This window comes from Ambystoma mexicanum, chromosome 10, assembly GCF_040938575.1.
Source record: "Ambystoma mexicanum isolate Mex_15411 chromosome 10, UKY_AmexF1_1, whole genome shotgun sequence".
NCBI lineage: Eukaryota > Metazoa > Chordata > Amphibia > Caudata > Ambystomatidae > Ambystoma > Ambystoma mexicanum.
This window is the reverse complement of record NC_090932.1, coordinates 268,193,141-268,205,535: the sequence shown is the minus strand read 5'-3', so window position 1 is coordinate 268,205,535 and position 12,395 is coordinate 268,193,141. Positions and strand designations below refer to the sequence as shown.

The following is a 12,395-nucleotide window of genomic DNA, read 5'->3' as shown; positions in this document are numbered from 1 at the left end:
TTCAATTGCAGTATTTTGCATAATGAGGCCTCCTCTTTCTCTACGGAGATTGCGACTGAAATGGAATTAGAACATTGCTAAATGAGTACAGGAACCCCGATATCATTAAAGAAGTTGGAAATAAACCTTGTCTAAGTCCAGGAAAAAAACTGCTAGAGAGTAAAATCATATCACACCTGGAATATATTGATGGCCAAATGTACATCTATGCTGCCACTTCAAAGGATCACAGGAGTTACAGTGAAAGCAGAATGGCATGTGAGTCAATGCATAAGAGCATGATATCTTCAGATCATATCTACATGGGACTGTGGAAAGCATTACAAGAGAATTAAAGATCCAAAATAGGTGCTGGGAAATTATCACTGATGCCAGGTATGCAGAGGAACGTGTAATTGATAACTTTAATAGACGACAATGGTGGGTGTCATTTAAAACATTTTTCTTTTAAGTTGTGCTTCTAGAAAAAATCAAATCTCACTGTAGAAAATTAATATTTAAATCCAATGTTGACTTGTTTATGGTGGTTTCGAATAACTGGTAGATGCACTATATTCCCTGGAAGTTGTTAGTGTGGTTGCATGTAGTAAAAAATGCCACAACACAAGTGAGTGTTGTTGGCAATATACATTTTTTGGTCATACCTATTTCAGGTCCCAATCCTGATGACTTCATTGCCCCGGAAGAAGAAACCACAGCACATTGTTTCAAATTCCCCACCACATCACTGAGCGCATTTAGTGGTAAGTAACTTGTCCAATTAGAATCACTGATGGGCAAATCTGTCGCTTTGACCGTTTCCATGGTCACATTCTTGAGCCTGCACAGCAGATCAATGGCACTATGTTTCCGGCGCTCAGTTGTGTTTGGAAAAGTGACATTGTACATGTTCAGTTGGATAAAGTACCTTTTGATTTTCTGCAACCCGGGGACCAGGTGCTTTGATGAGGTGTTTTCGTTCCAAACTGGATTACCCCATTGAAAATATAACTTATTTGCATCCAATGTTGTTGATAATTTCTTGTCATGATGAGGGCTTGCGTCCATGGATTTGTTTCCTGCTTTGAAGCGATTGATGTGGTTTGTATTGAACCCAAAAAACATAAAAGATACCAATAGAAAAACAAAACAAAAAATCGTATATGCTTTGCAAGCAACAGTGTGTTTCATTCTGCACCAACCAGCAAATCGAGATGGAAGTCCCATAAAGTTGACAAGATCCTAAAAAAAGAAACAAACAAGATGTGATAGGCCCTTTGATCATAGGTTCTAACAGTTTTCACAACAAATGTCTACAATTGTCGTGATTGGCATTTTCTGGACATAAAAACGATAAAGAAGTAAATATATAAATAATTATTTGAATAGTGAATTGAATAGCACAGTTAGTTAACTCAATTCTGTGAACAATTGCAGTGTGGGAGTTCATCATTATTAGGGAGTGTAGCAAGTGACCCAAATGGACATTAAGCTCCACATTTGCTTTATCTAACCACAGTGTATGATCAATGAATTGCTATCCATATTGCAGCAAAAGATGTATCTCAAGAAGTAGCAGCAACCCCTATTTACAGTGCGAGAGTGTAACTATGGTGGCCTTGTGAGACAAAGCCCCCTGTTTGAGAAACAACCAGTGTGCTTTCTGTGGCTTAATGCCTTTGCATCTTATTTAAGGCAGATTTGTATGCTTGTAATGTTCATATATATCATTTTTTCCCTTTACTCTCTTCTTACACAGATGACAGCTATATTCCCAAGACGCCTTTTGGCAACTGCTTAACAGGACTTCCTGAAAGGGTGAGACGGGTAACAGAGGTTATCATCCCACAATCTAGTTTACCCAGTATCCACCCACTATTCTGTAAACAGAAAAGTGTACAAAAGCATTTTAGTTCTGGCCCTCTGGGTGGGTGGAGGCTGAACGATCTGATCTGCACTATTAAGGGAAGTTTTCATGGCATCTAGAATGCACTTCGAAGGGCAATGTCACATGCCATGTTGGATAATTTAGGAAGTGCGGGGAATGCTAACAAAATGTTCCCACTACTTGCATTTGATCAGACTGTATGTACTGCGGGGGATGCATTATCTGAGTTACTTTTGCTGACTCAAAAGTCCACAATGTCTTCTGGTCCAAACGAGAGATGTTCTCAGATGTTGGAATTGAGATTGATCTGCACAGTGGGGCTCTGCAATGTCAGTTTCACAAGCATTAGTACCCGGCACGTGCTGCGCACTGGGAATATGTGTGGATTGGCTCTTTTCTGAGCCATACCACATGGTATTCCCATATACGCCACTGCGTCCAGTGCGTGCCGGGTTCTCTATTACCGGCGAGGGGCGTGGCAGCCCCTTAGCCAATGAGGAGGCTCGAAATGGGACAATCCCCGCTCTGAGCCTCCCCATGGCTGGATGCTGCCTTCGTCCCCCTCTGGGGACTCAGGTGAGTTTATTTTTTCCTCCATCCCCCTCCCCCGCAAACTATCCCCTCCCCACCATCCCTACCCCACTTACCTTCTGTTTTCTTCTTTTCTTGGGAGCGAACGCTCTGAAAACACTTCTGTTCCCAACGCACCCGCTCCCGATGGCTGCCATGAAAAAAATGCCATTAGTACCCCGGTCTAACGGGCCAGGGTACTAATGGCTATAAGACCTTCGGCGGCGGGCCAATACCACCCACGGTAATGTCCCCAGGGCTTCATTAAGGCCCTCGCGGCTGTAACTACGGCCTTGGGGGCATTACCTGGGGCGGTATTGGCCCACCGCCTCGGGTCTTATTGCCACATTAGAATCTCCCAAAAGCTGCCAAGCACTGAAGAGTGGCCGCCTGACTGAACCTAACTTACAATCTAGAGATCTACATGATACTTTTACCTCTGCAAACATTATGGGTATACATCTGAGCACTTTGGAAAGAATTTTATTGAACCGCACCAAGATGCAGCTCAGGGATGTCATTTCACCAAAATGGCAGGGGTTGCGGAAGTGACATCACACGACCCTTGACCTCTGATGACATCACATGAAGTGATGTCATTTGACCCCTCCCCCAAAAAAGTGACATCACGGGAACCATCGTTAAAAAACCTACATGTAATCTAGCACTCGAGCGCCCACTGTACTAGTTCCAGCACAAATGCTCTCTACAGTCCCCATTAGCTTACACACCAACATTACAAACAAAGAATGCGACCATCGTTAAAAACCTACATGTAATCTAGCACCCGAGCGCCCACTGTTCTGCTTTTCAGCACAAATGCTCTCTACAGGCCCCATAAGCTTACACACCAACATTACAAACAACGACATAGTCTTACATCCTACGCGGAGATTGTGCATAATCTTACAAACACTAGCTAAGCCCTGCAGCACCGTGGCAGTCAGGTGAGTGGAACAATGCTGGCGTCGGTTCAAGGATTTAACTAGTTGGCAAGCCCCATTGGAAAGCTGTTTAACCTAAGGTGCGGCGGCCAGCACACTAACCTAACAATGCAAGTTCCCCCACCACCCTATCTTGTGCTTAGCCAGCGCGTAGCCAAATACCATCAAACCAGTAACACCGCTGCACCTAACCAGCAGGGACCCCTTCCGTAAAACTCGAAAAATGTACCGCTGCACCCCTATAAAAATTCCTACACAACTCACTGCAAACCCTTTGGGGATTGCTAACCAGCGACGCTATATAGGGGTAGTTTCTGCTACCCCTAACTTCCTCTTTGGTGCCACTGGCATTGCACCAATGTATTTATATTTCCATATAAATATATTTATAACGCACCTTGAAACACTTGTGTATAGGCGTTTTATAAATGCCATTTCATATCATATCATACATTTTTGAAGCATTTGTCTGCGTGTAGCTGTAAAACGCAAGAACCTCCAATTGCATTGGATGTGACAACCTTGCATCAGTTCACATATTGATTTAATAGTATTAAAAGATAAAACAACTAGCGTACTTACTGAAGCACTGCAAGTTAATGATGCCTGCTGCAGCATGCCATGTGTCCGCGCTGTGCCTGGACGTTATGTGCACATGTACTCTCCTAATGGAAAGGAAATTCATTGCAAGTCCGTCCCGTCCGTGCTTGATTAAATGGCCCTTTTATGAATATCTAACTTGCTACATACAGAGGAGCTTAATGAGCCGCGCACAGACCGGGATTCACATCTCCCTCTCATGAGTTCTAATTGTTGCAGGGTCATGGAAGGGCAGGGATGTTTACTCAATCAGTGGCGCCACCCCAGCAGCCGCAGTCTGACACTTGTAGACACAGCTTTTGTGAAATTGGAAAAACGAGAATGACCACGTGGAAGAATAGACATTTTCTTCCTTTTTCCTCTCGATGATGAAGAAAGGGCAGCCTGCCTTCACCGTGATCATTGAAATATCCGAGTGAAGGCAGTAACAGGCACTTCCCTTCCAGCCAGTAGTGAAAAGGTGTTGGAGCTTCTGTCCGTAAAAAAAATAATAAAAAATGCTTTCAAAAACAGCAAATACAGCGGTCGCAAGGGAACCACAGAGGTCGCAGCCCACAGACCCAGAGGTCGCACTAGCGACCTCTGGCGACCCCCAAATGACATCCCTGATGCAGCTTTGAGCTGAGCCCAAAGATCCTGTTTACAAGCCTATGGGCCAGCTTTACAAGCTGCCCCCCTTTGGCAGGTACTGCAACGGGGTCTATTCTTATAATTCTATCCTGGAACTTTGCTGGCTTGGGAAGACAACTGCATGACCTCGATTTTTTGATGTTCTTAGTCAGGTTTGATATTATATTGTTTCAAGCAATCTGGCCAACCTCCCTGTTGGCTGTGAATGGTTTTGCGACTTTTTTTGTCTCCAGCAAAAAAGACAAATCTGCTGGGAAACTGAGACGGGTTGTTTGTTATGGTCGCATATGTTCCTGCTCCCTGCTTTATTCAAGTTCTCCCGTTTTGGCTGTAAGCTTGAACATGTTGGCGGGTTTTGTATTTTTTATTTAATTTTTTATAACGCATTTCATGGTTATGCTCTGGGGGATGGCATACTGGAATTTGTAAATGCGATTGGGAAATATTTAGGAAATGCTTGGTCATCTAAACACAAGCAATCTCTTTTATTATTGGGGGGATTTTAACTTGAGGCTGGGAGACTGCACTGGAATAGGCTTTGCTTTTGAAGAAGAAGATCAAGCATACAATATAGTTCAACAAATAGATATGGACCCTGTGATGAGCAGAGCTGGTAAGCTTTTATTAACTCTTTATCTGAATTAGACCTTCAAACTGTGAACGGCACGTTTTTTTTCTGATCTGCCAGGGCCATTTACCTTTTGAAATAACAGGCACGTTTCGACAATAGATTATTTTATACTTCCTGTGCAGGATTGGAATCTTATATCCGATTTGCAGATAAAGTGCCAACCAGAGAGCAACCACAATCCTCTAATGTTGTTACTGAATGTTCAGTTGTGAGACAGAGAGAATGCAGAGAGGCATCCAGGTACATCCACAGTTCAGCTACAAAATGAAATCCTCCTATGGGTGAGCTTGTGTCGGCTAGTTTGATTTTTCATGCCCTAGCTATAGTAGACACCTGCATCACCTGTAACATGATCTGAGATCGAACCCTATTGTTATTTTGTTTATTGTTGTTGGTGAATAATAACCTTTAACAAAAATACAAACAATCTATAAAGAGAATAACATTATCAAAATAAGTTTTTTAAACAATTTGCATTTATCGCATCTAAAAAAGAAGACATATTTCATTAACCATTTTAAAACACTCTCAGTGACCATAAAGCACATACAGAATATTATAAGATCATTCACATTCTACTAAAACCCTTATAAATTTTTTAAAAAATGATTTAAGAAAACCAACAACCGCAATCTGATCCGGGGTGGTGCAACCATTCAAACATCTAGTACAAAAATAATCTGCATCAATGAATGAAAAAAAAATCTAAAATATCTCAGTCTATTTGTGTAATGTATAGGACAATTAAAAAAACAAATGCTTCAGCTTCAAAGTTTCAATTACATCAGGATCCTTACAGTACCTACAGAGAGCATTTTCAGAGTTCAATCTTTTGTGTCTTATCAATATTTTGTTTGTTAACTTTAGATTCCTCTGTGCAAATCTACTTGGATAAACCTTAAAGGTGATTTAGTGAAGAATAACAATGCATTTCTTCCATGGTTTTAACCCAATCCCAGATACCTAAAAGATGTTTTGTGCAATCAGGCCTACAAATGAACTCCTCTATATTAAAGCCAATCCCTCTCAAAACGTATCACACATGGTACTGAAAGAATCAATAAAAGCAGCCATTGCCTGAGTTTGTTTGTTAGAATTTCAAATAAATCTCTATATAACGTATTGGGACCTGAACTCAGGACTTTCCCCCAAAAATGAAAATAATTCCAAATCACTCCCATTGTAAATTTCGAATGCCCAGTTCAAATCGAATTGCAGTAACTGTAACAGAATTTGGAAGTTTAAACATTCTTCTCCATACCAAAGCCTCTAGTAATGGCACCTAATCCAATATCCAGGAATCCGACAATTCAGTGCCCTATACTCGTCTGGGTGTTATTTTCCCTTCATAATATTTCAATCCTGGGAGAATTGAAAACCTTCCAAATTTCCCATCAATTTCACAAGCTTGATTCGCCAAACGTACAGATTTCCAAAGTAACCAATCCTTCATGTCAGTCTTGCATGGCTTACCGAAAATGGGGAATCCCAAATACACAAAATTATTCAGTATTTCTAGTTTTTCTTTTCCATTGTACCATGAATAATTGGACCGTTTCCTTTTCATTGTATAGTGACTAGCCTTACTTTTTCCGAATTAACTAATACATCATTCCTCTCTGCATATTGCATGAAGGCATCAATATGTTTCTGCAGGCCCTTTGGTGTTAAATCAAACACCAAAAAATTGTCAGCATGGGAGAGCCGTGTGAGTATTTGCTTGGTAAACTTCAGAGAGGCAAATGCCACCTACTCTTTTTTATTTAATAATCTTTATTGAGTTTTAACATATTAGAACAATATATAATGAAACGATTACAGACTGAAGGATAACCTGGACAAAATGTTAAACACTAGAGATTTGAGGATTTATGATAAGAGAAGTTCAACAATTTTGAATCTGCAATTGAATATTAAATCATGAGCATATGACATACGGGGGAGACAAACAAGGGAGTCGATTACAAACAAACGCAAGATCAGGAGGGAAATAAGAGGGAGGGAAGGTGGAGGGGGGTATCAATCCCAATGTAATGGTGTGATATCCAGATCATATATACATACAATAAAGTATTGACATAAACATATGTACAGGCATTAATGATCAAGCATTACCCAGCAGGAGAAAATAAATCCAGAGCTAATGTTCACGAACCATGTGAAGATGCATTAAAGCTGTCTAAATAACGGGTGAAGGAAATTCATTTGGCATTACATTTGGGAATGTTGTCTAAACAAGAGGCCATACATGACTCCGTTCTGTGCACATGACAAATATTGTTCCACCACCCTTTGATAGAAAGATTATGGAAGTCCTTCCAGCTGGAGGTGATAAGCTTCAGGGCAAGGGCTATAAACAAGACATATAGTTTGGCCGAGGGATGCAAATCTGGGTTAATGACCGCTAGGCTACCTAGAACTATATTTAAAAAGGATAACATGATATCCACAAAAAAGATACGTTTAAGGAATTTCCAGACTTTTTGCCAAAACATATGTACATACGAACAGTCAAAAAACATTTGTTTATAAGAGGCAGGAGCACCACCACAGGACCAACATCTGTCATCATTATTTCTCTTGTATTTGGATAGTTTGACGGGAGTTACAAAAGCTTGATGGATAAAGAAAAGCTGATGTTGCGTGATGTTGGCTGATGCAGATATGCTCCTGATCCTAGAGCACAAAAGGGACCATGTTTGGTCATTTAAAGAACAACCTAGGTCTTCCTCCCATTTTGAACGAGTGGGCCAAGCAACGTGATTGGAGGATACTTTGAAGCCTTCATGTCGGAAACCATGGTTAATAATATAAGTCATGAGGCATCTGGTGTGAGGACGGTATTTGAGAAATGATGAAGTGCATCCAGGCATGCATTAACCAAATTGTTATCAAAATTAAAGTCCGAAATAGGGATGGAAAAGAGATTGCTTAATTCTTGAAATGGGGGGGATGGAGGAGCCATTAACAATTTTCTGAATGCATCTGATGCCAGACTTTAACCAGGATTTGCGACTAACAATTCTATTATTGATAGTGATATTTTTATTATGCCATATTAAGGGAGAAATATTTTTTACAGGGGAAACTGTGTGTGGAAAGGGAAATAATCTGAGAGCAGAGATAGTGGCTTTCATAGGTCAGACTGGGCTGAAGAAAGATGACCAAAGGCATAAATGAGATCTGCTATATCATAGGTTGAGCAAGGTATTTTTCTAAGACACACCAGGAGGGAATGTCAAAGGGACTATTGGTGGTAAACCAGCAACGGGATTGCTTAAGTAAGAACGCAGAATGATAAGCGTTGAAGTCCGGGAATCTGAATCTGAATAGAGCAGATGGATTTAAAAAATGACAGAGATAGAGTAACTGGCAGGAGTTGTAAATAATATAAGACTATGGGGAAAAGCATCATTTTAATGGTTTTAATGGTTTCAAGTCGACCCCACCATGAAAGGTAAAGGGGATTCCATGATGAGATGAGTTCATTGAGTCTATCTAACAATTTTTGCTTATGTAGTTTGATAGTGTCACTTGTAGAACACGCAAAGTGAATGCCTAAATATTTGATTGACTCGATGCACCATTTGAAACTGAAGGCATCTAGTTTGATACAAAAGAAATTTAGTGGTAAGATCTCTGTTTTTTCTTTGTTGAGTTTATAACCGATACATGGGAAAATTGAAGCAGTCTATCAAGGGTTTTTGATCAGGATAAGAATATCATCTGCATAAGCAGCAATTTTAAAGTTAGTACTCCCACTGGGAATGCCTGGAATACGTTTGTCAGATCTGATGAGATCAAGTAAAGGTTCCAGCAACAGAATATAGAGGATGGGGGATAAGGGGCAACCTTGTCTAGTACCTCTGCTTAAGGGAAAGAAGGGTGAGGATTGGCCGTTGATTAACATGGATGATTTGGGGCATGAATATAGAAGCTTGTCCAGGGAGATAAAATGCTCCCCACAGCCATGCCACTGAAGTGATTGCAACATGAAGTCCCAATTAACCCGATCAAATGCTTTTTCCGCATCAAGCGCAACAGCAGCATAAACCAATTTCTCCGTTTGTATTTGGAAATTCCATGAAAGGCTTCAAATAATAATCTCGCATTGGTTGAGATGTTCCGTCCTTTCACGTATCCGACTTGATCTGGTTTGATCATAGCCGGGGAGGAATGATTCAATCCTTTTGGCAAGGATTTTAGCAAAAATTTTGCATTCAACGTTGATGAGGTAGATTGGTCTATAATTACAAGGTAATGTGAGATCTTTGTTTGGTTTGGGGAACAAGAAGAGTATGGCTTTGGAAAAAGATCCTGAAGAGGAGTTTTGTGAGATAAAATAGGAAAACAATAGTTTAAGTTTAGGAGTTAGGGATTGAGCCATAGAATCGAAGAATTCAGTAGACACACAGTTGGGTCCAGGGGCTTTTCCTCTACCCAAACCTTAAATGGCTCGAGTGATTTCGGGACGTGAAATGTCACCTTCTGGGTGTGATAAGTCAATTTGGGGATAAAAGTGTCTATTGATATTACGGAGAAAGGAGTTAATATTTTCCTGGGGACTAGTGGTTTCAGGAGTGTAAAGATCAGTGTAAAATTGTTTAAAACAGTGTAGAATTTCATTGGGTTGAGTAAGGGTTGTGCCGAACTTGTCTTTGATACGCGATATGTCAGCTCTTTCCTTCTTGGTCTTAAGATAGGAAGCCAATGATTTTCCAGCCTTTTTTGATGTTTGATACATTTTAGCTTTGTAGTTAAGTAAAGTGCCCGCTGCTAAATTGGTAAGCTCATTGTTTATTTGGAATCGTAATGCCATGACCTGACTCAAATTTGAAGCATTAGAATCACTATACTATTTTTTCTCTACTATGGAGAGTTGGGTGTAAAGTTGATCAAGGTGTAATCTACGCAGCTTCTTTTTTTCCCCAGAATATACCATGATATGCCCTCAAAGCGCCACTTTGAATGCATCCCAATTGTTTGCGATAGATGTGTCGCAGTCGAGATTGTCAGAAAAAAATTGCTGCAGGAATAGTTGTGTAGAATGTATAAACTGCGGGTCTTGTAAAATTTCCATCTAGATGATAGTTTTTTTAATGTCAAAATTGAAGGATGTACAGACCGGGGCATGATCTGAGATGATGATATTGGAAATCTTAGAGACAATGATTGTGCCAGTAAGAGACTTGGACGAGAAGATATAATCTAGGCGAGAGAGTGTATCATGTGGAGGCGAGTGAAATGTATATTCTAACTGCATAGGATGTGAGAGCCTCCATGAATCAATTAGACCTGTTTCTGCAAGAAAATTCTTGAAAGCTTTATGGGTTTTAGAAGTTTTAAACAAACATTTAGATTTACGATCTAGAAACAGGTCAAGCACCTGATTAACGTCCCCACACACAACAAAATTGGTGAAGTTATTTTTAAGAATCATTTGTTCAATGAGGACCAAAAGCCATGCTCTGGTAGAGTAGAACCATAGTCATTAAGAATGGAGATATTGGCATCACCAATTAAGAGTTTGACCCATACCCATCGTCCATTGGTATCGGCAACTTTGTTCATAATTGTAAATGGTAATTTCTTGCTAAGAAGGATAGCTACCCCATTTTTTTCCATAGAGTGACTTGAAATGACGTCTTTAATCCAAAGGGACTTTAGCTTCATTGCTTCTGAATTTGATAGGTGTGTCTCTTGTATGCAGGTGATTGATGGTTTATGTCTGTTGAGATGAGAAATGATCTTACTCCTTTTGAGTGGGTTATTGCAGCCTTTGACATTCCAGGTTGTACACTTAAATACCATTGAAATAATTTAGTAAGCTAACGGTTTGGGTATATGCCTGTGATGCATAAAACACACAATTAAACCTGAATATGATAGTTAATACCATAAAGGCGTGGGTTAACAAGATTTTGATACATTTGAAACCTTTTATAGCGAGAGTGACACAAAAAGGGAACACATAAGGGTAAGGGGCTAGGGAGGGGAGGTCTGATCAGATACAGTGCATTCTGAGAGTGTGAATGAGATAAAAATCTCAAAGTTAAAAAGAAAAGTAGACAAAACAGCATATATGATATATGAGTGAGAAGATCAGACCAGGAAGCGGGATAGAAAATAAGGGAGAAAAAAAGCTTCAGAAAAGCCAATGGGGTCGGTGACACCAGCAGAGCCGTCCAACAGAAAAACGAAGATGACTCACTGCAGGAGAGGAACGCCAAGGCAGTGCCCATCTCACCAAAATTATGTAATGGAGTTAAGGACGACATTTGGTGAGGTCAAAAATTATCGAAAGATATTGAATGAAAATAAGGATTCAAGAGCCATAGGAGGTTGAGGGATTCATTGGTGATGATGTGTCCATTCCTTCAGATTTGATAGAACAGTTATAGGCTTTTAAGTCAATAGGGTCATCAAAGATAGCAGTGCGTCCATCATGGGGTATTTTGAAGGAGCATGGATGATATAATGCATATCTAATGTTGAGCTATCTTAATGTAGGGCGGAAAGATAAGAATTATTTTCTACGAAAGGCTGTGCTTTTTGCGACATCTGGAGAGATGTGTATATTACTGCCGTGTCCGGTGAGAGATGTTTGTCCTTTTACTGTTGTAATAATCAATGGTAGATGGGTGTATTCTAGCAGGTAGAATATGAGAGTTCTAGGAAAGGAACGTGGAGATGCAGCATTTCCCAATGGGCCAATCCGGTGAGCTTGCTGTATGTTAAAAGGAGTTTCCATAGGAAAGTGCAGGATGGCTGGAAGCAATTTCTGAATAAATGCTATGGGGTCCGAGCCTTCACATCCTTCAGGCAAACCAGAAATGTGTACATTATTGCGCCGACTGCGGTTTTCCCGGTCCTCGTTATGTTTCTGAAGATCTTTGACACCTTTCTCAAGGAGCAAAACCTTCAGGGACAAATCCTCCGTAAGGCCCACCCTTCTTTCCACCTCCTCCATTCTGTTTTCAAAGCCCTTCCATCGATCGTCCAATTGTTGGAGTTTTTGTTAAGTAGTTTCAATGAAGGGCTTACTGCTCTAATTTCGGAGACAATGGCATCTATGTCAGGATCTGTTAGAGAAAGCGGAGGTGGTGAGTCACTTTTGGGCCTTTTAAGGTTGGCCGAGGCAAGGGTGTGGTCT

The 12,395-nt window shown here is 40.5% G+C and overlaps 1 protein-coding gene across 2 annotated transcripts in view; it reads right to left on the bottom strand.

Annotated features, from left to right (window-relative positions):
- The window catches only part of LOC138491341 (beta-galactoside alpha-2,6-sialyltransferase 1-like), a 566,357-nt gene that overhangs the window by 294,924 nt on the left and 259,038 nt on the right, over nucleotides 1-12,395 (bottom strand). For both annotated transcript variants that reach the window (XM_069617822.1, XM_069617823.1), the window contains one exon: nucleotides 645-1,221. In XM_069617822.1, coding sequence (XP_069473923.1) covers nucleotides 645-1,221 — 577 coding nt within the window. The remainder of the gene's footprint in view (nucleotides 1-644; nucleotides 1,222-12,395) is intronic.